The sequence below is a fragment of the Cucurbitaria berberidis genome, assembly GCF_010015615.1.
Source record: "Cucurbitaria berberidis CBS 394.84 unplaced genomic scaffold K460scaffold_5, whole genome shotgun sequence".
Classification (NCBI taxonomy): domain Eukaryota; kingdom Fungi; phylum Ascomycota; class Dothideomycetes; order Pleosporales; family Cucurbitariaceae; genus Cucurbitaria; species Cucurbitaria berberidis.
In genome coordinates this window covers 69,789-89,736 of record NW_024468939.1, presented here as the reverse complement: position 1 = coordinate 89,736, position 19,948 = coordinate 69,789, and the positions used below count along the sequence as shown (strand labels likewise).

The window sequence follows — 19,948 nt, the reverse complement described above, 5'->3', positions numbered from 1 at the left end:
CACAATTGCGGGGGAGGTGGGGTCTAGGGGTTCGGCTCGGTCCTGGAAGTCTTCCGGGAGACTAATCTAACCCCTTCGGACTGGTAAAGAAGCTCTGCGGTCAATACGCTTTGCTCAATTGGCTAGGAAGACGGCGGGTGTGCAATCCGTTTGTTGACGTCGTTTGAAGTATATCGAAATCGCCGAAGTACTCGCCGTGACCATCCAAATCCCTCCACGCATGCATGAGCGGACCATGCCGAGAGAATTCAATGCAGTTGTACTCCACAAATCTAGGGATGCACAAGATGACGCGCGTAGACATCTGTGAGAGTGGGAGCTTCCTTCATATGTAATCTACAGTTTCGATGGCTTCCAACTCGGCTTCCTTTTCTCCGCAAACGCTTTCAGGCCCTCCAATGCATTCTCGCCTGCTTGTAAAGCATTACCGTACTGCTCGATCGTAATCTGAGTAGCTCGCTCTACGCTTCCGTGTTCCCATGCTTGTCGCAACGCTGCTCTGGTGACAATTGCCGCATCTGGTGAAATTGCAGCAATCTCATTCGCTAGCTTCAGAGCTTCCTCAACTACGGTTTCTTGTGAGGGTGATATCCGGTTGACGAGATTCAGCTCTTTGGCCCGCTGTGCTGTGATGGGCCTACCCGTCAAAGCCATCTCTGAGGCAACGGGTAAGCCGATATTGCGAACGAGGCGTGGTGGACCTCCTGCTCCTGCGAAGATACCACGGAGAGCTTCTGGCAGACCGAAAATGGCGCCTGGGCTGGCGACCACCAAGTCACAACCCAGCACGATTTCAAACCCACCACCCAGGGCTAATCCGTTTACAGCCGCTATGACAGGCTTTTTTCCCGCTCTCCTACTCAAGCCACCAAATCCACTGAGTGGGTGCCTTGTTAGCGCTGGATTCAACTTCAACTGGCCACTCCTGATCTTGCCCAACTGTATCAAATCCTGGCCCGCACAGAAGCTCTTCTTGCCCGCGCCGGTGATGATGGCGACGCGTAGATTCGGCTCGAGATCGAACCATTCGAACACCTGCCCCATTTCGAGGTGGCCCTCGAAGGGAATCGAGTTCATCTGCCGCTCGCGGTTTATGGTGACGAGGAGGACATAGTCGGCCGGGTAGGAGAGGAGGACGTGCTCGGTCGGAGGGGGTGTGGTTTGGAGCGTCGTGGTTGACATTGGCGGTGGGACGGTGGCAGGATGCGGTTGTGACGAGTATGAGGAGGTTACAAGGCGAAGGTGGTTGCTTCCTTCCTGATATGTCGGACTATGTGCTCCTGGGTAGAGGGTAAGCGCGTCGCCGGTTGAGCCGAGGTACCCCACAGACCGACCGAATCGAGCAGGGGACTTCCAAGGTTGAGCTTTATGAAGGTCGGCATGCTCCAAGTCGATACGTTGCAATTGGTGTTGCCTGCTTAGGCACTTGAAAGTTCATAAATTGCTCAACTGATACTTTGTGAGGTTCAATGGGTTTCTAGTGGATGCTCCAAAAGCCCGGATACAATTCGTCGAGCCGTAAGACTGCTCTGTCCAGTCGGTATAACCACACCAAGCTTCATCTGCGATTCCGCAGCGTCAGATATTGACAAGTATATAGCCTTGATGCCTCCCTGAGGCTATCCTCCCCTGTGCGACTTCCCATTGTTGGCATGCCCCGATACCACCATGGCACAAAAAACGCCAAAGGAGAATACGCCGATAACTAGGAGAACTCCGACCCAGTACGGGACAACCCGGTGTGCTACTATCAAGCGTCCATGTCCCTTTATGCTCGGTGGGATGATGCGATGTTGGTAAGGGCGTGAATAGCCAGGCCGTGGCAGTTCAGTCGGGCTGAGCGGGGAGCTGGAGGATGAATCCAAGCTATCGGACACGACGTCGAGGAATGGAGACCCCAGGGCGGGTTTGCGCGGTGCTAGGTCAGACTGCAGTGGACGTTAGCAGTGGATCAAAGGGGCTAGGTGGTGGAGCAGTACTACTTCTGACATGACGGGGCATATTCGTTGATTCAGAGACACACTCACAGCCTTGGAAACTGTACAGCCCTCCGTTTGTATATTGTTGAGAACAAAAGCAATGCCCAGATAACCGGCCGGCGTCCGGTCAGTCGTCTGAGGTGCGTCGCAGATCAGTTGTCGCTCAGCCCTCCCCTCTGGCGCTTCTTAGTACCACCAGTAGAAGGGAAAGCGCTCCGAGGGGTTGCATATTGTTTAATGAACTATTGGGCTGGTCACAGGCAAGAGTCATTGGTAGGCCGCTGGATGGCTGCTGGCTTTCCTACTCTACAATGTAATAATGGTTTCCGATTAGTTTCCTATCCCGTCCCAAGAAGCTCCAAGGCTCATGACTAAACCAATCTGGCCAAGGCGTTACCGTACTATGTGGATCATTGCGGTGATCGCATGAATTTAGAACTCTACTGGCACGTCCCAACCTGTTTGTGCAGAAGAGAAGAAAAGTGCAACGCCGATTGTGCATTTGCCCAGGCATGAGCGCGTCCCAGCGTGAAGGAACGCGGGGTCAGCACAGTGCATCAAGGCAAAGTGCATAAGCGGCAAACGATGCCTCACGCCGCAATGGCATCGACCACGACGTGCTGCCGGCCTCCTCTCGATACAGCTATGCGCACAGTCTTACCTTAACCTCCCTCAGCTGCTCGACTCCGTGCAACGCGCGTGCATCGAGCGAGGTTACACTACATGTTTGCTAACAGCGCCAGCTGCGCGTGGGCACTCTTCCTTCCTTCAACCCATAAACTCCAAGTGTCCGCTCTCATCTACGCAGAAGCTTCTGTCTCTACTTCGCTGCGGCCTCGTGCGGTGATGTGAGACAGCAGAGAGTAATCTCTGACCAGCAGTGGCATCCAGAATTACGTTTTGGGATTCAGCCCAGGTTCCTATAACCATACCGTTCATTGTTGCAACACAGCCCATACGATTGTAGAGAGCGAGCTTTACAACTCACTTCTCACACCTCCAGAAACCCTCCATAAAACAATCCATAGCCAGAATGGCATCTGCGACACCCATCCACTTCGGATTCGTCAGGCTCGAGGAGAGCAGTTCCCCAGAGCAATCTGTGAGCGGCCTAGAGCTTTCTCCGACTCGCATAGAAGCTCCAGCATCCGTCGAACCCAAAGACGCCAAAGACCCCGAGGGCTTTCTGAAGCGGTGCTCGGGGTACAACAAGAAGACGAAGCTACGCTGCGGCGCCAGCATCGGAAAAAGGTCGCAGCAGAATACCCAAGCTACCTACTTGCCCACATGCAGTAACCATCGCGACCAGCAGAGCTTCGCAGGGTGGTGTCAGCATCAGCATGCAGGTGGCAAAAGATGTGGACGATTGTTTAGATGGGTGCGGCCGTACTTTGAGCTCTGTGGGGACCACCAAGGGCTACCAGATTCGCCCTGCTACTTCCTCAAGCTTCCCCTAGAACTGCGCCATGAGATCTTCCGCTACCTGCTCCCTACCAAGCCAATTGGCTCGTCAACGGCTGCCCTGCATGACGGGTTGGATGACGAATTCGATGCTGCCCACGTTCCAAATGGCCTTATGACAGCTCGGACTCGCGCTCTCATTATCAATCCGCACCACGTAGCTCCTCCAGGGCCCGGGAGTGTGTTTCCTACGCCACTTGTGGACCTGCTGCTTGTCAATCGCCAGATCTGTCACGAAGTGAAGGATTTGCTCTACAGCATTGCTACGTTTACTATCGATGTCCGCAAAGACGGCACGTTCATGTGCGGCAGAAGGCTATTGGAGCCTCGCAGGGCGGACGGATCCTCTCATTTCCTGGCCGACGAAGCCGACGAGGCCAAGGAAAGGTTTCTCAGGACATTTGATTGGGCTGCTGTCAAAAACTATTCCGTTGACATATTGCTGGAAAACTGGTCATGCCCGCCGCACCAGACCCAGGCTTCGACCTGGGACGAGGAGGTTGAGATCTATGACATCAGAGGTCAGCATTTTACCATACTTCACTGATGCTGCTAATTCGTCCTATTAGACTATGTATCTGTCGTGGTGTCAGGCATTCTAGCCAAATCACATCATCTGTGTAAACTCCAAGTTCGGCTTTGCCTGGCAGACTTTAAATGGCAGGAAGAGCAAATCATGACCAACGCAAAGTTGATTGTCAGTCCATTTGAGCGACTCCGGAACGTTCGCCAGCCACATCTTGCCGGGGTGTTTTTCGGCAGACCATACCATAACTCCATGTTAAGTGTCCAACGGCCCCCACATTCAACGACCAAAGGACCACTCAACCCGCCTCCAATATGTTCCGTGCCGCCGTTTCTCACTCATCTACCCGTGATGCTACCCGGAATGGCAGCATTCGATGCCTACACTGCGGATTGGGCACGCTGCATGTCTGCTAGCAGCTCTGCGCCTGTCTGCAAGAAACCACCTATCCGGGAGATGTTCACCGAGTTCAAAGACTTCTACAGCAAGTTGTCGAACATCGTGCCGGACATCACATACAGAAACGGGCGACACACCTTCCTGCATCGCGCTCGGGTGGCCCGCGAGCAAGAAAACGTTGCGCAATTCCGCCATTTACGCAACGAACTCATACAGTTCTGGTATGCGTACGTCGAGCAGGAAGAGCGTAAGAAGACAGACATGAACTCGAGGCTGAGTAAAATGCTCGATACCGACACATACCCATCGCACGAGTGGGAAGAGTCCAGCAACCCAACGCGCCGCAACTCATCCGCCGCCCAGTCCCCCGTTGTCCTCAACGCGCTTACCATGGCGAAAGAAGGCATACCCATGACGGGGAATCACATAGCCCCATCTGAACACAACTTCGGAGAAATGCAGTTACGGCAATACCGAGAATGGCATCGCTTGATGCGGCATCAGCGGCAAGGTGTACCTGCCGGGGTGCAATACCAGCAGTCCCAAGACCTGGCACGCGCCCACCATCAAGAAGCCCAGTACTACGCACAGCAACAGTCGCAGCTTCACGCCCAAAACATCGCTGCCTTGCGCGAACTGTCCACAAGACGAGCAGAGAATGCAAACAACGGCGTCACGTCTATTACTAGTTCCACCTCGGATCTCTACGCCCCTCCAAGTAGCTCCTTGTTGCGCTCCTCCGCCGACACCGCCCTCACTTACCAAACTGTAAATTCTCAATTACTACCCGGTTTCAACCCGAATGCATCCAGCGAGCCCGGTCCTTCCTTGACAAAGAAGCAAAAGATCGATTCTGGAATTGAAGAAGCAGCGTACGGCGGCATGATCGCGCATACAGACGTTCCAATGGGCGTGGCCGTGGACGTAAATGTGAATGGGGTGGAGACCTTGCTGCAAGGCAATTCATCATCCATGCCTCCCCCGATCACTCCCTATGTAGGCAAAGGCAAAGGGAAGATGGAGATGTAACTGGGTACTACAATTCGTGTTGGCGTAGGTGTGGGCAGAATGGATTGGATTAAAAATGATCTGGTGTGAGAAGGTATGTAAAAGCTGCGGCGAGGAATTTACTTTGGTGGATAATTTGGAACGATGGATGGGCTCAGTTAATACCATGTCTAGGACTAATATATGCAGAGGAGGGCTTTTTTGAGCTATTGATGAGTCGAAGTGGTCATTCAATGCTGATCTAGTATTGTTTCTTATATAAAACTCCACTCCGGATGCAAGACTCGCGCTTAGATGCTCAATGCCCACAAATAGAGCTGGTCCATTCATGTAGTCTAGTACTGTCCAGCCGCCGCCTGACACGCCTTGAGCTGGTCCAAATACCACCCACAGATAGTCAAGCTACCCTGGTTCTCATCCATGCACTTGCGGAAGTTGTTGACGTCGCCCGCACACGCACCGCTCTGCTGCATTGTCTGCGTCTCCGCAGCGCCCTGGTGTTGCTGGGCGAACTCGGTGTTTTGCGGTGTGGCTTCGGCGGGCGCGGACGAGGAGCCGCCGCTGAACCAGCCGCCGACTGCGTGGCCGATGGATGATCCTACTGCTACACCGCTGCACAGTCAATCACAATTAGCGAGCTGTTCATCTATACATCCGTCTGAGGGTCGAGAACTTACGCGGCGGTAGACGCCATTTGGCCGAACAGTCCTGGGCCCTGGGGCGTAGCAGCCGCTGGTGCCGCCTGCTGGACAGGCGCTGCCGGCTGTTGATGCTGTTGGGGCGCAGCGGCGGTCGACGAGTGGCGCGCAGGTGCGGGTGCTGGAGCAGCGGGCCTTGCTGCTGGAGCAGCGGGCCTTGCTGCTGGAGCGGCCGTAGGACGGCGGGGGGCGGATCCTCCACGCTGGCGAGCCATTTCGATTGATGTGGTGGTGGTGATGAAGACGGTGGTTGAGGGCGGAGAGCAGACGGGAGTGTGGTGAGATCGAGTGAGTGACGGCGACGGGGGAAGAAGGCAAATTGGAGACTGAGGTGCCTAGAGGTCCGAGGTTCGAGAAACATCGGCGTTAGCGCATTTTGCGGACTTGGCGCGTGTGTTATTCATGAGCCTTGTTATTGGCTTCTGGCGATAGGACCCCTGTTACTTCTCCAGATATTCCGGATGCGATGCCGATAGATAAACAATGGTATGGGAAATCATGTTGAAAGCATTATTTTCTCATAGATAAGTGAGTATCAGGGAAAGTATTGTATAACCTCACATACACACGATTAGGTCCAATACCTCATGAGGACTTCAAAAGCCTACTAGAATAACTACTGCCCCTTCTCCTGTATAGCCCGCCTCTCCACCTCATGGAACCCCTTAAGCGCTTCCCCATACCGCTCCCAAACCCCCTCCCTATACCCCTGACAAATCTTCTGCACAAAGCCCTCTTCATGCCACCTTGCCTCGAGATAGTCTTCAAACGCCTCTCCAGAGCCCCGCTGCACGCCCCAAGCCGCTTTATACGCGGCGCCCAACGCGCACGCATTCCCGCCAATCTCGAGCTTGTACACGCCGTCCGACCCGCCGAGGACTTGGCCGGCGAGGTCGGCGATGGCGGGATTCACAGCGCCGCCGCCGACCATGTATATGCGACGCGGTTGGGCGGGGAGTGAGCCTTGTGGCTCGACTAGTGAATGGGAACGCAGGCGGAGAGACAGAAATTGGGACTCGAGGATTGCGCGGGCGTCGGCTTGTGGGGTGGGCCACTCTTTGTCCTCGGAGACGGGCGAGAGAGTGTCGTTTTTCCAGAGGTAGCGCCATGTGCCTGCTTTGACGTTGGGTACGATTTCCGGGCGGGGGAAGTAGAGGCCCAGACGCATTGGGTCTGTTGTGTCTTTTTGCCCGAGAGCGGGTGTATTGAGTGCTGTCTCGTTGAATTGATCCCACGTCTTGGATGCGGATGTTCCAGAGACGTTGTTGATGTCGTCGCGGATATGTTCACGCGCTAGACCGCCGTTCTTGTAGCACAACATGAACATGTACAAGCCCGCTGTTGTGGGGTGGTTCATGAAGTGGTATGCTGGGTCTGGTTTGTAGTGTGGTGTCGACATAAGGAAAGTGGTCGATGTGCCCAAGGAGACAATAGCATCGGAGGATCGAAGCGGCAGGGCAAGAATAGTCGATGGGTTGTCGCCCGTGAAAGCGATGATTTGCGTCGACGATGGAAAGCCATATCTTTTGCTGAAGTACGGTGAGACGGTACCGAAGCTCGCACCACCATCTTCTGGTACGTCTCCCAGCTTGGCTTTGAGGTCCTCGACGCCTGAGCGTCCTCCAGCGGCAAGTGCGAGGAGATCCTCGTGCCAGCGGCCACTCTTGATATCCCACAAGTCTGCCCCACACACGTCGCTGATGTCTATTGGGGCCACTTTGCCGAGGAAGATGGACGCGAGGAACGAGGATACGAGGGAGATGCGGGCGGTGGCTTTATATGCTTCGGGATGCTTCTCCTGGAAGCGCTGGATTTGCGGGCCACTGAAGCGCTGTCACAAAGTCAGTGTCGTGAGCTTCATAGTAGCCGTGGAAGACGTACATGATGTGCGCTACTCCCTGTAGCCTCTGCCAGGCTCTTCGGATCTTTGAGCGCAATGTTGAAGCCCTCACATTGCTTCTGTGTGCTCGCATCCTGCCAATTCGGACTGAAAGGGTGACTGAACGCGCCCTTTTTCTCTCCTTTTGCTCCGCCCTCCAACTGCTCAAGTAATGTCTTGCCGCCGTCCAAGTTCCCAAGTAGCGTCTCCGCATCTTTACTCCAGAATACAGTGCCATGCTGCATGCCTGCGCCGGATATGCCCTGCACCTTGGAGAAGTCCGCACCCTGGTCCTTTAGTCTTTGCAGGACGAGATCGATGGCCTCGAGGAACAGCGCGACAGGCGCGAAGACTTCACCCTCCTCAGGGTTAGTGAGAACGCCTTTCTCGATGCCATATTTGGAGAGCTCGGCATCGAAATCGACTTTGGCTTCGTGGATGAGTTTCAAGTCGGAACCGACAACAATGCCTACGCCAAGCAGGTCGCGTCAGTTCAGATGGAGGGTGGTGGGGTAGCTATGGCGGGGTATCCTCACCCTTGAGTTGCTGTGTGCTCAGGTCGAAGCCCAGAAAATGATCAGCCATGGTCGATATTTGGGTGAAGTGAGACCAAAAGAAATCTGGAAGAAGCGAAGAAAACCCGAGACATGGATAAATACTATGAAGGGTCTCGTGAGAGTTGAGCCTCTTGCTTTGGCACTGCGCGCTAACTTGGTCCCACTTTCGGTGGAGTAGCTACATCGCCTGTTTTGCCGGCGATGCGCTTTTGTGCGATTGGTGGACGGATAAATAGACTGCTGTCTTTACCGTGGCGTCCTTTTGGATCGGAGCGAACGCCGATGTGTAAGATACTTGGGCCGATCAAGATGAGAGTTAACGAGTAGTAGTATGAATGGAGCAAATAATTCAGACGACAGATGATGTAGATTGTGTTCGATATCTAATGCGCGTTAAACTTTGAAGATCATGTATGCTGGGGAATCCTTTTATCCAACTCCAAAGCGCCGTGTACTTTGTATATACACTTGTATGAACAATATCACTTCCTTCTCCTTGTAGTGTCGTCGCTATGCTTGTGGCCGTGATCATGATCGTGGTCGTGGTCGTGTGCTGCCTCTGACTCTGGACTTGATGTAGCAGATGGGTCGCCTGGGATAAACTCATCCAGAAAGTCTGGCTCGTCTGCTGAGTTGGTCACGAATCGCACGCGAACCTTCTTAACTCCCCGTACCTTGGCGCCAACGCGCTCTCGAACCAAGCTCTCCACACCACGAGTTTGCTCAACGGTCCAGGTTCCTGGGACGCCGAGCTCGACGTCCATGAAATAGTTCTGACCGGCCTTGACGCCCTGAACAGCCCGGAGATTCACCGGCTGAGATGCTGAGGTTATGCCTTCTAGCGCCTTGGTGGCTGCTTTCCGCACATTGTCTTTCATTTCCGTGTCGATACCAATATCGGCCAACTCCAGCAGTGCAGCCTTAGTATTGCCCCAGCCAGCCTGCACAACCATGAGGGAGATGACCAAGCCGCCCACCGGGTCCAGCCACTGTGCATTGTTCAGGACGTTCGATCCGGCGATGAGGAGGAGGGCTACAAAAGCGGTGAGGGAATCGACCCGGTGGTGATAGGCGTTTGAGGCAAGCACGGTCGACTTGCGTTCTTTGGCAACCTTGAGTGCTGAGAAGTATGTCAGCAGAGGTTACAGAAGTAGAGGTGATTCCACCTACTTGCTCTGTACAGCCACTCCTTGATGGCAATTGAACCTGCAGCAAGCCACACCGCATTGATGTTCGGCCCCAAGCCGTCGGTGCCATGGTGGTGACCGTGACTATGCGGCAACAGTCCCCAGCCAGCTGCGACCTCTGCAGCTTGGGGGAAAAATTGCTGACACAGCGAAATCAAGGCCGACCAGCCCATCAAGAAGCCTCCTGCCAGCAATATGCCACTGACGCCCAGCGAGCCGAGGCTCTCCACCTTTCCGTATCCACTGGGAAAGCGTTCTGAGGGCGGCTTGAGTGACCAGCCGACAGTTGCGAGGGTCATGATGTCGCTGACCAAGTCGGTGAGACTGTGTATGGCATCGGCGATGAGTGCTATGATTATGTTAATGAATCAACGTGGCCTCAGGGGCATATTCAGCAACTCACCCTGACTATTGAAGACGTAGCCACCAAAACCTTTGCTGACGGCCATGCCCAGGTTGACGTACAGGCCTATTCTGGTGATGCGGACGCCGGCATCGTTCTTGTTCTTGGAGAGCAAGAAGGTGTTATCATGGTGATGGTGGTGGGAGTGGCCCACATGGCCGCGAGTCTGCGTCTGGCTCGTCATGGCGGAAGGAGAAATGTGTCGTAGACGGTGCACTGTCGAGGACCAGTTGTGCAGCGGCGGCGAGGCTTGCGGGTATTGAGCGCCTTTTGGCCTTGTTTGTGTGCGGAGGACGCGCAACTGTGGTCGGGAGATGGGCGGGCGGCGGGAAGAGCAACGTAGGACGTGTCGTCGCACCAAGGCTTGCGTCGAGTAGGAGTATGCGAAAGCACTATGCAGGGCTTGCGGTGAAGGTGGCCCATACGGCGGCGAGCTGGAGACGACGCGTCGGACCTGGCTAAAGACAGACATGCCATCTCTGCGGGCGCGCAGTAACATGGGGCTGTAAATGGCAGCAACACGCGCTAGGGCGTGCAGAGACCCAGTGCGTCTGCTGCTCGAATAACTATCTCGAAGATTTTCTCAGCCTCCCCTGCGGTTGATGGCTTCGGTTCCTGGATCGCATCATCGACGAGGGCCGGCCGCCATGTGGGGCTAAAAGGCCAATTCCGGTTCAGCCCGCCGTGGATGGGACGTTTACGTTTATCTTTTCATGCAATGCATCCTACAAGAACAATCCGATATGCACACATTTCAATTGGTCTATAGCGTCATGCAAGCAGGCTGCGTCGCGTCATCTTCATCTTATAGGCTTGCGCGTTTCGCGGGCTGAGACGTTTCACGGGACGCGCGTATCAAGACATCAAGACAGTCTACCATTACGTGGGCAAGCATATGTTAGAACAAGGTTCTGTGTGACTTTAGAGCTTCGGCCTCGCACTGTCCCCTTGCACTGGCTCCGTTGAGCGAGCTAGGATCCAGTTCGCGACATCATCTATGAACACCTCCTTCTCAGGACTCGGCTCATCGTGTACTGTTCATGTCAGCTCTGAGCACAGCGGAAACGAGGGGTCCATTCCTTACATCGATGGTAGTATCCTGCGTAGGTCTTGAACTCCTTGTCCTTGACTTGCAACGCGTCCGACAGTCGCTTGGAAGCCTGGTAGTCGGTGATGCCGTCCTTGTCGCCATGCGCGATCCAGATCCTCGTCACTCCTCCTTCGCCTGCATCATCGGGGATGATGACCTTCCCGCTTGCCAGTTGTCCGGTTCTATCAAGCAGTCCTGACAGTCCTTCCAAGGTGCCAGTATCATGGCAGAGCTCATCTTGGTCGAACTGTTTGCAGACCTCAGGATCCCGAGAGAGCAAGTTTTGGTCGAGCTTGTTCAACAGCTGTCTATGCGGCAGCAGCTTTCCAGCTAGCCTCCCGAAAAAGACGGTGAACGGTGATGGCTTGGACTTGGCGTCGAAGTCAACAAAGGGTGATTCCAGAAGGTAGCCTCGGATGTGCTGGCGGATCTCGCGCGGTCCTTGGGCGGCATAGCAAAGCACTTCACCGCCGCCCATGGAGTGTCCCATCAAGAACAGAGGAATGGGACTCGGGATCACTGTCTTGATGAAAGAAGTGATATCCTCGAGGACTTGAGATGTTGGACCTGTGTGGCCTCGCTCAGACGGCTTCGTCACTGAGCGGCCCCATCCTCTAGGCGATGTGAGCTTAATCTCGTGAGTTCATGTTTAGTCTTACCTTTGGTCGAACGTATAGACCTCGATGCCCTTCGAAGCCAGGGTTGGAAAGAAGCTGCCGTAGGCGTTTACTTGAACAAGTCAGACAATCCTATTGTAGAAAATTAAAGACTCTCACCATGCTACAGATCAGTTAGCAGTCACTCTATCAATCCTAGGGAGGTCACTCACATCAGAGAATCCATGGATGAAAACTAGCCGTGCCTTAGCCGGTCCTTCCGTCTACTCCACCGTCAATACAACTCGAGGTCCATCTTTCTGCACGAACCTTGAACGTCTTGGTGTACAACTTGTGTCCGTCCGCCAAAGTGTGTGAGCCTTCTTCGATACTCATGACGGTGCCCTGTATAGCAAGTAAACTAGATAGCCAAAAGAAGTACGTTGGTGAGACGAGAGACGCAGCCGAATGCTTCCTTAGCGCCCCAGTCGTGTACCGCGGCAGCACGTCAGGGTCCAAGCTCGCAGGCGATGGATCCGCAACATGCATCAGCGTGGAACCCCTCACTCCACTGTGCTCTTTCGCACAGGGATTTTCACCGTAAGAATACTTCTTGCTTCCTATGACCTGTGACCTGTCTTGTCGCATAGGCGCTGAGCAGCATGCCACAGACACGGTCTGCCAAAGCCATCCTGAGCCACCAGGAACGAACCGCGACCGAACCCCGCGAGAAGGAGCTGCACACTGCCATTGTCTCGAAGATCACGCCCGTCAATGATCGAATCAAAACAATCAGATTCGACATCGGGGACAAAAACGGCTTCAACGTATGACGGCATGCATCTCCGCTCTCGACATGCGCTGATGGATGAGCCAAGTTCCTCCCAGGCCAATGGCTCGATGTCTTCGTGCCTGACGTTGAGAAAGCAGGCGGCTTCACCATCACGTCTTCACCACGCGATGCGCTGCCGCAGACGGATCCGGAACACAGACCGTACTTCGAGCTAGCGATTCAAGATAGTCCTACTAACCCGCCGGCTGCGTGGTTGTGGCAGCCGGTGGAAGAGATACAAGGGAAAGAGGTCAAAGTTCGCGTGGGCGGCAGCTTTGTGTGGCCTCCACTAGGGCTAGACGCAAAGAGGATAAAGCGAGCCGTCTTCATTGCAGGCGGAGTTGGAATCAAGTAAGTCAGCTCGTAGGAGAGCCAGCTACGGTTGCAACGACTAAAACGCAACAGTCCCATCATGTCCATGCTGTCCTACATACACCGCTCCTACCCAAACCTCCAAGTCCGCGTCCTCTACTCGACCAAAGTCCCGTCCCACGAGACGGGCCCCACCGAAGTCCTCTACCTCCCCGAGATCCTAGACCTGTTCCGCAGACCGCGCTCAGAAACAACGATAGACCGACTCGAGCTATTCTTCACGGGGACTTGGGATGGCTCTGATATGGGAACGAAGAACGAAGCGCCTATAAACCCGCTCATGGCGCTGACGCTCCCGAAGCTTGACTCCGACACCGAGGTGCCTGTCCTCGCTTGGACGCACCGCATTGATGAGTCTGCCCTGTCGAATGCCGTGGGAGATCCAAAGCAGGCGCAGGCATCCGTCTTCTACGTATGCGGACCGCCGGATATGACTGATGAGCTTGTGCAGTTTCTCAAGGAGCAGAAGAGTGTCAAACCTGAGCGAGTGTTTTGCGAAAAATGGTGGTAGTAGTTCGACATGTTCCAGCTAGCTCGGTTTCGTAGCAGATGCCATTACGACTTGCTGATCTAGACGATCAGTCGAGCGTCAGGTCACCTCAGTAGTTGTCTCTCCGTCGTCGCAGCAAGCGCTATTGTATTTACGATTCTCGCACCATAACTCAACTTTACGCGCCCACAAAGGCCCTAAATCCTGCCATCCCGTGATGTCGACCCAAATCCCTGCATCCCCACAGTTCTCACACGCATCGCACAACTCTCCATTCCTCGACGACAACTACCGGTTGTACATGCAATTCAGCCCACGGCAAGCGACTTCACATGCTGTACAACCACGCCCCATGCGCCTTATCAGACCCATCGACTTAACATGAAGGCCCAAATTGAATTACCTAATTCGTCAATATTAATTAACACACATTCCTCGCTACAACCTACAGGGATGGCGCAAGGAACCAGCCGTCTTAGCTTCCGTCCGTCGAGCCGACCTGCATCTCTGATTCGCCGTCACATCTTACAAGCTGTGTGATCGTGCAGCATGCGTGTGCCACTCAGCGGCTGCGATGGGCCTTTTCGCCCCTCAGCATGCGAGTTGGCGGATTGGCAGCGGCAGGCTGGCAGACGGCCGTTAAAGAGGGTGGAGGCCCCCGGCGCTGGTGCGGATGACTTGGAGTTATCTATGTGACCGAGCGACGACGAGAGCCTCCGCTGGAACGAAGGACGCTGCCCAGAGCCGACATCGACATCGCGCATATTCAGCCTGGCCATATTGCGCTCGCTCACGCCTGAGCTGCACTTTCGGTTTCCCCGCATCTCTCTCTCTCTCATCCGGACTCGGGCGGTGCTGAGCTTGTAGTCCCAACCTCGCTCGTCGGCATCTTGAGCGCAACCCACATTTCCACACCACTAAGCTTCGCACTTCACAATCGCACAATGGGTCTCTTCCTTATCCCGCGAACATGGCGGCTGCCCAAGGTCGTCTGGTTCCTCATCATCTTCGAGCTGCCGTTCACAGTCGCCAACCTCGCGCTCTTCGGTATCGCAAGCCCGAATCTGTACAGGACTATTCTATGGAATGAAGGTGGTCGCATGGGTTTTAATTCGGACCCGTCGACGATCGTGTATGCATATGCGAATTACCGGCCGGTCCATACGCCAGCAGTCTGGAGTAGTTTGTGAGTACAATCCTTCCTTGCGTTGGATGTGTAAGAAGTTGGAAATGCGGGAGATGGATCACGATACACGTCCAAAGTGCTGGTTCTCCATGAATATACGCTAACAAGTCCAGCAACACACAATACCACCTCATCATCGGCGTAGTATGCACGTTCTTTTGGCTGATCAAAGTCACCATGTGTCTCGTCAACGTCTTCCTCCCGATCCTGTCGCTCCTCCTGCACATCGCCCTGCTCATTCTTTGGGCATACGGCATCCATATGCAAACCTCGCCAGATACCATCGACCCAAAGCGCATGAACAAGGGCGCGCCGTGGTACATCACTAAGAGCTGCAATATCGTAGAAGATAAGCAGATTAGGAGTTATTGCATGCAAGCAAAGAGCAGTTTTGCTGTTAGTATTATCATGCTGTAAGTCCTGCTGTTCTACCTTCACTTTTCCTGGGATCATCGCATGCTAATTACCGGACAGGTCGATATACGCCCTCTTCCTCGTCTTGAGCGTGTATTCTCTCGTTCCGACTGCCGCTGCAAGAGAAGCCCACGCCACCAAGCGAGCGGAGAAGCAGGCCCAAAAAGAAAAATGGAACTCTTCGCCCTATGATAACGAAATGACCGCCGACGAGCAGTGGCAGCATATGTGGGAGCTGCAGCAGCTACCGCGTACGCCAGGAACCGTCGGTGGCATGAAGTCGCCCATGACGCCGAGAACAAGGGCCTTTGGTGATTTGGAAGGACAGCAGAACGTGTATGGTAATGCCAATAGGGGGCCAGGGTGGTATGGTGGCCAGGGTGGGGCGCCGCTGCAGGCGGTTAGCCCGGTGCAAGAGCAGGATGAGTACACGCATGAGGGCAAAGGGAAGCGACACACGGGCTCGGCATATTAAGGAATTCTTCTAATTATTTCATCTTCTGCGTTTTGGGCTTGCTGGCGTTCGAGCGTCTGATTTCTGAGATACCATGGGATTCACTCCTTTTTGCAGAGGTTGGGGCAGCAGAGGAATGATACTTTCCGTTAGCCTTGTTCTATGCGCTCGCTAATCAAACATCCATCACCGTACTTACTGTTATCTTGCACGCCTCATCTACACCCCACATTTACAAGAACAATCTTTTGTGCGACGCGTTCGACTTCACGCGAACCGGCTTTCATTTCAAATCACTTAATCGCGAACCTTCTCCCCTCAATGCCGGATAGTGCCCAAGACGTCAATCGCATCGTCTGCGTGGGAGTAGTCTACATTGACACCATTCTCACCGTACCCCATTTCCCGATAGAAGATGAAAAACTCCGTGCGAAGGAACTCACCCGCCGACGAGGAGGCAATCCCGCGAATACGCTCGAGGTGTTGACGCAACTATTAGAGCATAATCCCACACCATCCAAGCCCAAGAAAAAGCCTACTGAGCTGTACCTCTTGTCCGTCCTTCCAGACAAGAGTTCAAACGCTACCACTTTCGTGCGCGATTCCCTTCCGCAAGCCCATCTAGACGAGTCCAGCATCTTCCGCCCCGGCTACACAGACACAGCATCAAGCTACATCATCCAAAGCCAGGAAACCCTCTCACGAACTGTAGTCAGTATAAATGAACTACCCGAGATGACCGCGGACGAATTTATTGCAAAAGTCACCCACATGGCAATCAATGATGATGGCACTCCGTGGACGAAAGCATGGTTCCACTTCGAAGGACGCGTTCCAGACATCACCCTGCAATGCGTCCAGTTTCTGCGTAAAGAGTTCCCGCATTTCCAGATCAGTGTCGAGTGCGAGAAGCCGGAGCGCACTGGAATGGTGCAAGTCGCTCGATACGCCGACGTGGTGTTTTACTCGAAGCTGTGGGCGCGGAAAAATGGGTATATGAGTGCTAGAGCGTTTCTGGACGCACAGCGGACGGAGACGAGAGAGGATGCGGTGCTATGTTGTACGTGGGGGGCTGGCGGTGCTGCGGCCGTTGAACAGGGAGATGGTGAGGTGTGGGCGGATGTTGAGGCGTGGAAATCGGGGAGTGAAGGGCAAGAGGTGGTTGATACTATCGGTGCGGGAGACACTTTCATTGCTGGTATGTTGTTTGCGCTCAACGAGTGCGGAGACTGGCCGCTTCAACGGAAGCTTGAATTTGCTAATCAACTTGCTGGGCGGAAAGTGCTTCAAGAAGGATTCGAAAGTCTGGGCAGCAAGATGTGGTAACTTGATGACTTTGGAGCTCAAGCCTATGAGTAAAGGCAGACCAAGTAAGATCCGACTATACGATCAAACATCTGGTATCTTTCCTCCCCATAAGCCCCTCGCGTTCCGCCAAAAGACCTGCTCCTTCTCCTCTGATGAAAGTAGCTCCGCATCTGCAAGTCCTGCGATGTTAACGTCCACGTCCCAGAATCCTATGCCGTATGGATAGTCCTATGGGCCATTAGTACGAACCCGCGGAAGAATAATACCTCTTCAGTAGTATTTGTTTTCACGTACTGTCCCAAATACGAATTGGCTCACGGGAACACCCATACCCTCCGTCAACCCCTTCACCTGCTTCGGCCATACAGGTCCAGCACTATCATACCAGAACCGTTCGCGGTATACCTTCCTCGCTTCTTCCTGAACATCTGTAAATCCCAAAAGGAAGCGCTCCGATATGTCAGGAAAAGCGCCTGCGCCGTGAGACACACGCCAGTGCAGATTAGGAAACTTGATGATGGTGCGGTTAGCCGTAATACTTGATAAAGCGCGAGCAGTCTCAAAATAGAATTCACCGAGACCAGAGCGTAGAGGTGCTGGGTGGATGTTAGCATCTAGCAAAAAGCAAGTATAGCAGTTGACCTACATGGCTTCGAATTGACCAGCCGCCCCTCTTCCAACCTAATCACCGGCTCAGTAGGATGCACAAACACCACCTCTCTCCCATCATGACTTCTTTCTGCTCTCTCTTGCAGACTCTTCCACAATGGATCGAAGGATCCCTCGCCAGGATATAAACCTTCGTGGTTCGCCAAGATCCCTACGCCAATGGCTCCCAACTCCAGCGCATACCGCACCTCTCTAACCGCCTCATCAACATACGGCAGCGGGGTAATAGCCAACCAGCTAAACCGCGTGGGATATAGCCTACACAGCTCAGCGGAAAACTCATTAAGCAGCCGTGCAAGCGCAACGGTCTTCTTTTTCCTCAAGGCAAGGTCGAGTTCGGTGTTGAACGCGTTGGCCTGCGGAGTCGAGACAGTCAGGACCGAATGGACTATCTGATGCTCACTCATGAACTGCAGATGCGCGCTCGCATTCCATGATGGCGTTTCGCGGCCTCCGCCCAGCGGTTCGAGAACGCGGAACCACGGTGGGACGGGATGGGTGTGCGTGTCTATGCGCGAGGCGTTGGTGAAATCGAATGCGGGCGTGGTGCTTGCGTTGGGGGAGAGTGCGGCGATGTAGTCTAGTGCTTCTTCGTGAAATGGAAGGGCGGTAATGTCTATGTCGTCTCTTTGGGCGTTGGCGTATATCCGGTCCTGGAGAGAGGTTGGCGTTGCGGGGGTGGCCATGGAGACGAGACTGGCGAGAATGAGATAGAGCTGCATGTTGTTAGCTATTTCTCTTGTTATGTGAGATATGAAGATTGTTATACTTCTGTAAAAATAGGATTGAAATCCGGATCCTGCTTTTCGTTATGCTGCTATGCGACCTCGGGATATGTGATCAGTAGAGACTCGGCTCCCCCGCAGTGTCCGCCCGGGGGTTTTCTTGCATAAGTTTCCTGTTGCTAGAGCACTCGTGCTACCTATTATAGATATAGTCGCATTCAATGATTGTGGAGACTATTCGCGAGTATTTGTTCTCGGAAGGGCTGGACATCTTGAGGTCTATAAAGAGAGGCTGGAGGACATGTGCGGAGTCAAAAAAAAAAGACTACATCGCACAAATTATACAGATTCTACTCATTTAAAGGTCATCGCACGTCATGTCCTGCAACCTCAAGCGAATGACTGCACAGAACGGGTGTCTAAGGGCAAATGAGGCGCCGGCAATGGAGCGGAAAAGATGAGTTCGTCAGGAAAATTCAAACTGAAAAGCTGCGAAAAGCTGCGAAAATCCTGCGAAACTGGCGAAACTGGCGAATTTTGGCGAATTTTTAGCTACTTAGGCTACCAGCGCTACTAGGCTGAATAGACAGCTAATTCTATAAATAGAAAATTATAAAAAAATTATATATAATACTATATAATATTTTCTATAAAATAGCCTACTAGGAATTGCCTAATTAGGCCTAGTTATTTAGATATTTAATATATAAATAATATTACTAAAAATAATAAATAAATAGTTTTAAAGCTAAAATAAAATAGCTAAAATGCTAACGTATTACACGGGCGAGTTAGTCGCCTAATTAAATTAGTTATAATGCTAAAACCCTACTAAAATTAGTACTATACACAATAGTATAGCACTGTAAAAAACTATAGCAGTAAATTATAATAAGCTAATTTATTTAAAAACTATTTTTACTTTTTGCTTGCATATTTACGCGTTATATTTAGCTTTACTATAATATTTACAGCGCCTTTAAGAAAGCTTACCTGCTTTAGTATATACTTACTTTTTTACTTTTTTTTTATTACTACGCGCTCTAAACTCCTTTAAAATTGTTAGTTAAAAACTATTTTTTACTATAAAAATTTTTTTTTTTTATACTTACTTTTTTTTATGCAATTTTTATTGCGTAGCGGCTTTATTAGCTACTTAAAGCTTAGCAATTTTTTTTTATACTAATATAAGCTTGTGCGCGACTATAGCTGCACTTTTTAAAACTTTTTTAAAAGCTTTAACTATTAAAGTAAAAAAACTATTTAAGTGCTTTTAAATTTTTATTTTAACTAGCGTTAATTAAGACTTAAATTTTAAAGTATTGCTTAGTATTTTTAACTTTTAAGAACTGTTTTTAATAGTAGGTAGTAGTAGAGTACGTAACTAGATATTAAGCTTTAATATTATAGCTTTAGAATTAAAAGGAACTAGACTAGCGCCTTTAAAGCTACTTAAAATATTGCTTTTTATAATAGCAGTATTAAAAGCTAGTTTAAAGCATAGTAAAAATTTAATTTTAGTAATATAGTTAATACTATTGCGCATTAGCTTTTTAGCTTAGTATTTATACGCCTTCTTTAAAGGCGCAAAATAACTTATATTAAGTAGCTATAGCAGGTGCAACAAATATAGGGGCATATAGAAAGTAATAATTTTTTATTTTTTATAGTACTGCTAAAATTAGACTAATGCGTAGCTTTTATAACTATTAATA

At 52.1% G+C, this 19,948-nt stretch overlaps 12 protein-coding genes across 12 annotated transcripts; 5 read left to right on the top strand and 7 right to left on the bottom strand.

Moving 5' to 3' along the window:
• Window positions 1–11: 11 nt before the first annotated feature.
• K460DRAFT_343948 (ClpP/crotonase) lies at window positions 12–1,347 on the bottom strand. Its single transcript, XM_040931236.1, has one exon. It carries the CDS (start codon window positions 1,180–1,182, stop codon window positions 337–339), a length of 846 nt encoding a protein of 281 aa, XP_040783886.1. The 5' UTR covers window positions 1,183–1,347; the 3' UTR covers window positions 12–336.
• Window positions 1,348–1,469: 122 nt separating this feature from the next.
• Window positions 1,470–2,449, bottom strand: K460DRAFT_369359 (uncharacterized protein). The gene is made up of 2 exons (XM_040933948.1): window positions 1,983–2,449; window positions 1,470–1,928 (listed from the first exon to the last, which is right to left on the bottom strand). Exons 1-2 carry the CDS (start codon window positions 1,989–1,991, stop codon window positions 1,620–1,622), a joined length of 318 nt encoding a protein of 105 aa, XP_040783885.1. The 5' UTR covers window positions 1,992–2,449; the 3' UTR covers window positions 1,470–1,619.
• Window positions 2,450–3,012: 563 nt separating this feature from the next.
• Window positions 3,013–5,394, top strand: K460DRAFT_358101 (uncharacterized protein; the record flags this gene model as incomplete). Its single annotated transcript, XM_040932085.1, has 2 exons — window positions 3,013–3,961; window positions 4,010–5,394. 2 exons carry the CDS (start codon window positions 3,013–3,015, stop codon window positions 5,392–5,394), a joined length of 2,334 nt encoding a protein of 777 aa, XP_040783884.1.
• A 314-nt stretch (window positions 5,395–5,708) lies between these two features.
• On the bottom strand, window positions 5,709–6,286 carry K460DRAFT_408795 (uncharacterized protein; the record flags this gene model as incomplete). Its single annotated transcript, XM_040937193.1, has 2 exons — window positions 5,709–5,985; window positions 6,051–6,286. 2 exons carry the CDS (start codon window positions 6,284–6,286, stop codon window positions 5,709–5,711), a joined length of 513 nt encoding a protein of 170 aa, XP_040783883.1.
• Window positions 6,287–6,573: 287 nt separating this feature from the next.
• On the bottom strand, window positions 6,574–8,593 carry K460DRAFT_369356 (D-xylulose kinase-like protein). Its single transcript, XM_040933947.1, has 3 exons — window positions 8,487–8,593; window positions 7,953–8,419; window positions 6,574–7,902 (listed from the first exon to the last, which is right to left on the bottom strand). Exons 1-3 carry the CDS (start codon window positions 8,533–8,535, stop codon window positions 6,688–6,690), a joined length of 1,731 nt encoding a protein of 576 aa, XP_040783882.1. The 5' UTR covers window positions 8,536–8,593; the 3' UTR covers window positions 6,574–6,687.
• Window positions 8,594–8,855: 262 nt separating this feature from the next.
• Window positions 8,856–10,707, bottom strand: K460DRAFT_369355 (uncharacterized protein). Its single transcript, XM_040933946.1, has 3 exons — window positions 10,098–10,707; window positions 9,678–10,043; window positions 8,856–9,627 (listed from the first exon to the last, which is right to left on the bottom strand). Exons 1-3 carry the CDS (start codon window positions 10,594–10,596, stop codon window positions 8,990–8,992), a joined length of 1,503 nt encoding a protein of 500 aa, XP_040783881.1. The 5' UTR covers window positions 10,597–10,707; the 3' UTR covers window positions 8,856–8,989.
• A 199-nt stretch (window positions 10,708–10,906) lies between these two features.
• On the bottom strand, window positions 10,907–12,226 carry K460DRAFT_369354 (alpha/beta-hydrolase). The gene is made up of 5 exons (XM_040933945.1): window positions 12,114–12,226; window positions 12,013–12,067; window positions 11,847–11,916; window positions 11,182–11,801; window positions 10,907–11,131 (listed from the first exon to the last, which is right to left on the bottom strand). The coding sequence occupies exons 1-5, from the start codon at window positions 12,177–12,179 to the stop codon at window positions 11,019–11,021; spliced, it is 924 nt and encodes a 307-aa protein (XP_040783880.1). The 5' UTR covers window positions 12,180–12,226; the 3' UTR covers window positions 10,907–11,018.
• A 135-nt stretch (window positions 12,227–12,361) lies between these two features.
• Window positions 12,362–13,990, top strand: K460DRAFT_318122 (uncharacterized protein). The gene is made up of 3 exons (XM_040930379.1): window positions 12,362–12,610; window positions 12,662–12,966; window positions 13,021–13,990. Exons 1-3 carry the CDS (start codon window positions 12,446–12,448, stop codon window positions 13,496–13,498), a joined length of 948 nt encoding a protein of 315 aa, XP_040783878.1. The 5' UTR covers window positions 12,362–12,445; the 3' UTR covers window positions 13,499–13,990.
• K460DRAFT_164946 (uncharacterized protein) lies at window positions 13,597–13,929 on the top strand. The gene has a single exon (XM_040926910.1). It carries the CDS (start codon window positions 13,695–13,697, stop codon window positions 13,860–13,862), a length of 168 nt encoding a protein of 55 aa, XP_040783879.1. The 5' UTR covers window positions 13,597–13,694; the 3' UTR covers window positions 13,863–13,929.
• A 431-nt stretch (window positions 13,991–14,421) lies between the features above and the next one.
• K460DRAFT_291356 (uncharacterized protein) lies at window positions 14,422–15,552 on the top strand (the record flags this gene model as incomplete). The annotated part of the gene is made up of 3 exons (XM_040929274.1): window positions 14,422–14,663; window positions 14,777–15,076; window positions 15,138–15,552. 3 exons carry the CDS (start codon window positions 14,422–14,424, stop codon window positions 15,550–15,552), a joined length of 957 nt encoding a protein of 318 aa, XP_040783877.1.
• Window positions 15,553–15,852: 300 nt separating this feature from the next.
• On the top strand, window positions 15,853–16,857 carry K460DRAFT_293111 (ketohexokinase-like protein; the record flags this gene model as incomplete). The annotated part of the gene is made up of 1 exon (XM_040929393.1): window positions 15,853–16,857. One exon carries the CDS (start codon window positions 15,853–15,855, stop codon window positions 16,855–16,857), a length of 1,005 nt encoding a protein of 334 aa, XP_040783876.1.
• A 31-nt stretch (window positions 16,858–16,888) lies between these two features.
• Window positions 16,889–18,435, bottom strand: K460DRAFT_164966 (uncharacterized protein). The gene is made up of 4 exons (XM_040926911.1): window positions 18,278–18,435; window positions 17,486–18,224; window positions 17,134–17,435; window positions 16,889–17,067 (listed from the first exon to the last, which is right to left on the bottom strand). Exons 2-4 carry the CDS (start codon window positions 18,192–18,194, stop codon window positions 16,921–16,923), a joined length of 1,158 nt encoding a protein of 385 aa, XP_040783875.1. The 5' UTR covers window positions 18,195–18,224; window positions 18,278–18,435; the 3' UTR covers window positions 16,889–16,920.
• Between the last annotated feature and the right edge of the window lie 1,513 nt (window positions 18,436–19,948).

Coding starts and splice junctions, on each gene's coding strand:
- K460DRAFT_343948 (XM_040931236.1), bottom strand. CDS start 1,182: ATGTCAACCACGACGCTCCAAACCACACCCCCTCCGACCGAGCACGTC.
- K460DRAFT_369356 (XM_040933947.1), bottom strand. CDS start 8,535: ATGGCTGATCATTTTCTGGGCTTCGACCTGAGCACACAGCAACTCAAG. Junction 8,420..8,486: donor GAGCACACAGCAACTCAAGG/GTGAGGATACCC, acceptor TGCTTGGCGTAG/GCATTGTTGTCGGTTCCGAC. Junction 7,903..7,952: donor CAGGGAGTAGCGCACATCAT/GTACGTCTTCCA, acceptor ACTTTGTGACAG/CGCTTCAGTGGCCCGCAAAT.
- K460DRAFT_369355 (XM_040933946.1), bottom strand. CDS start 10,596: ATGTTACTGCGCGCCCGCAGAGATGGCATGTCTGTCTTTAGCCAGGTC. Junction 10,044..10,097: donor CTACGTCTTCAATAGTCAGG/GTGAGTTGCTGA, acceptor ACATAATCATAG/CACTCATCGCCGATGCCATA. Junction 9,628..9,677: donor GGAGTGGCTGTACAGAGCAA/GTAGGTGGAATC, acceptor CATACTTCTCAG/CACTCAAGGTTGCCAAAGAA.
- K460DRAFT_369354 (XM_040933945.1), bottom strand. CDS start 12,179: ATGAGTATCGAAGAAGGCTCACACACTTTGGCGGACGGACACAAGTTG. Junction 11,917..12,012: donor CCATGGATTCTCTGATGTGA/GTGACCTCCCTA, acceptor GACTTGTTCAAG/TAAACGCCTACGGCAGCTTC. Junction 11,132..11,181: donor CGCAGGATACTACCATCGAT/GTAAGGAATGGA, acceptor TGACATGAACAG/TACACGATGAGCCGAGTCCT.
- K460DRAFT_318122 (XM_040930379.1), top strand. CDS start 12,446: ATGCCACAGACACGGTCTGCCAAAGCCATCCTGAGCCACCAGGAACGA. Junction 12,611..12,661: donor GGGACAAAAACGGCTTCAAC/GTATGACGGCAT, acceptor GGATGAGCCAAG/TTCCTCCCAGGCCAATGGCT. Junction 12,967..13,020: donor GCAGGCGGAGTTGGAATCAA/GTAAGTCAGCTC, acceptor AAAACGCAACAG/TCCCATCATGTCCATGCTGT.
- K460DRAFT_164946 (XM_040926910.1), top strand. CDS start 13,695: ATGTCGACCCAAATCCCTGCATCCCCACAGTTCTCACACGCATCGCAC.
- K460DRAFT_164966 (XM_040926911.1), bottom strand. CDS start 18,194: ATGGCCACCCCCGCAACGCCAACCTCTCTCCAGGACCGGATATACGCC. Junction 17,436..17,485: donor GCTGGTCAATTCGAAGCCAT/GTAGGTCAACTG, acceptor ACATCCACCCAG/CACCTCTACGCTCTGGTCTC. Junction 17,068..17,133: donor GCCAATTCGTATTTGGGACA/GTACGTGAAAAC, acceptor AATGGCCCATAG/GACTATCCATACGGCATAGG.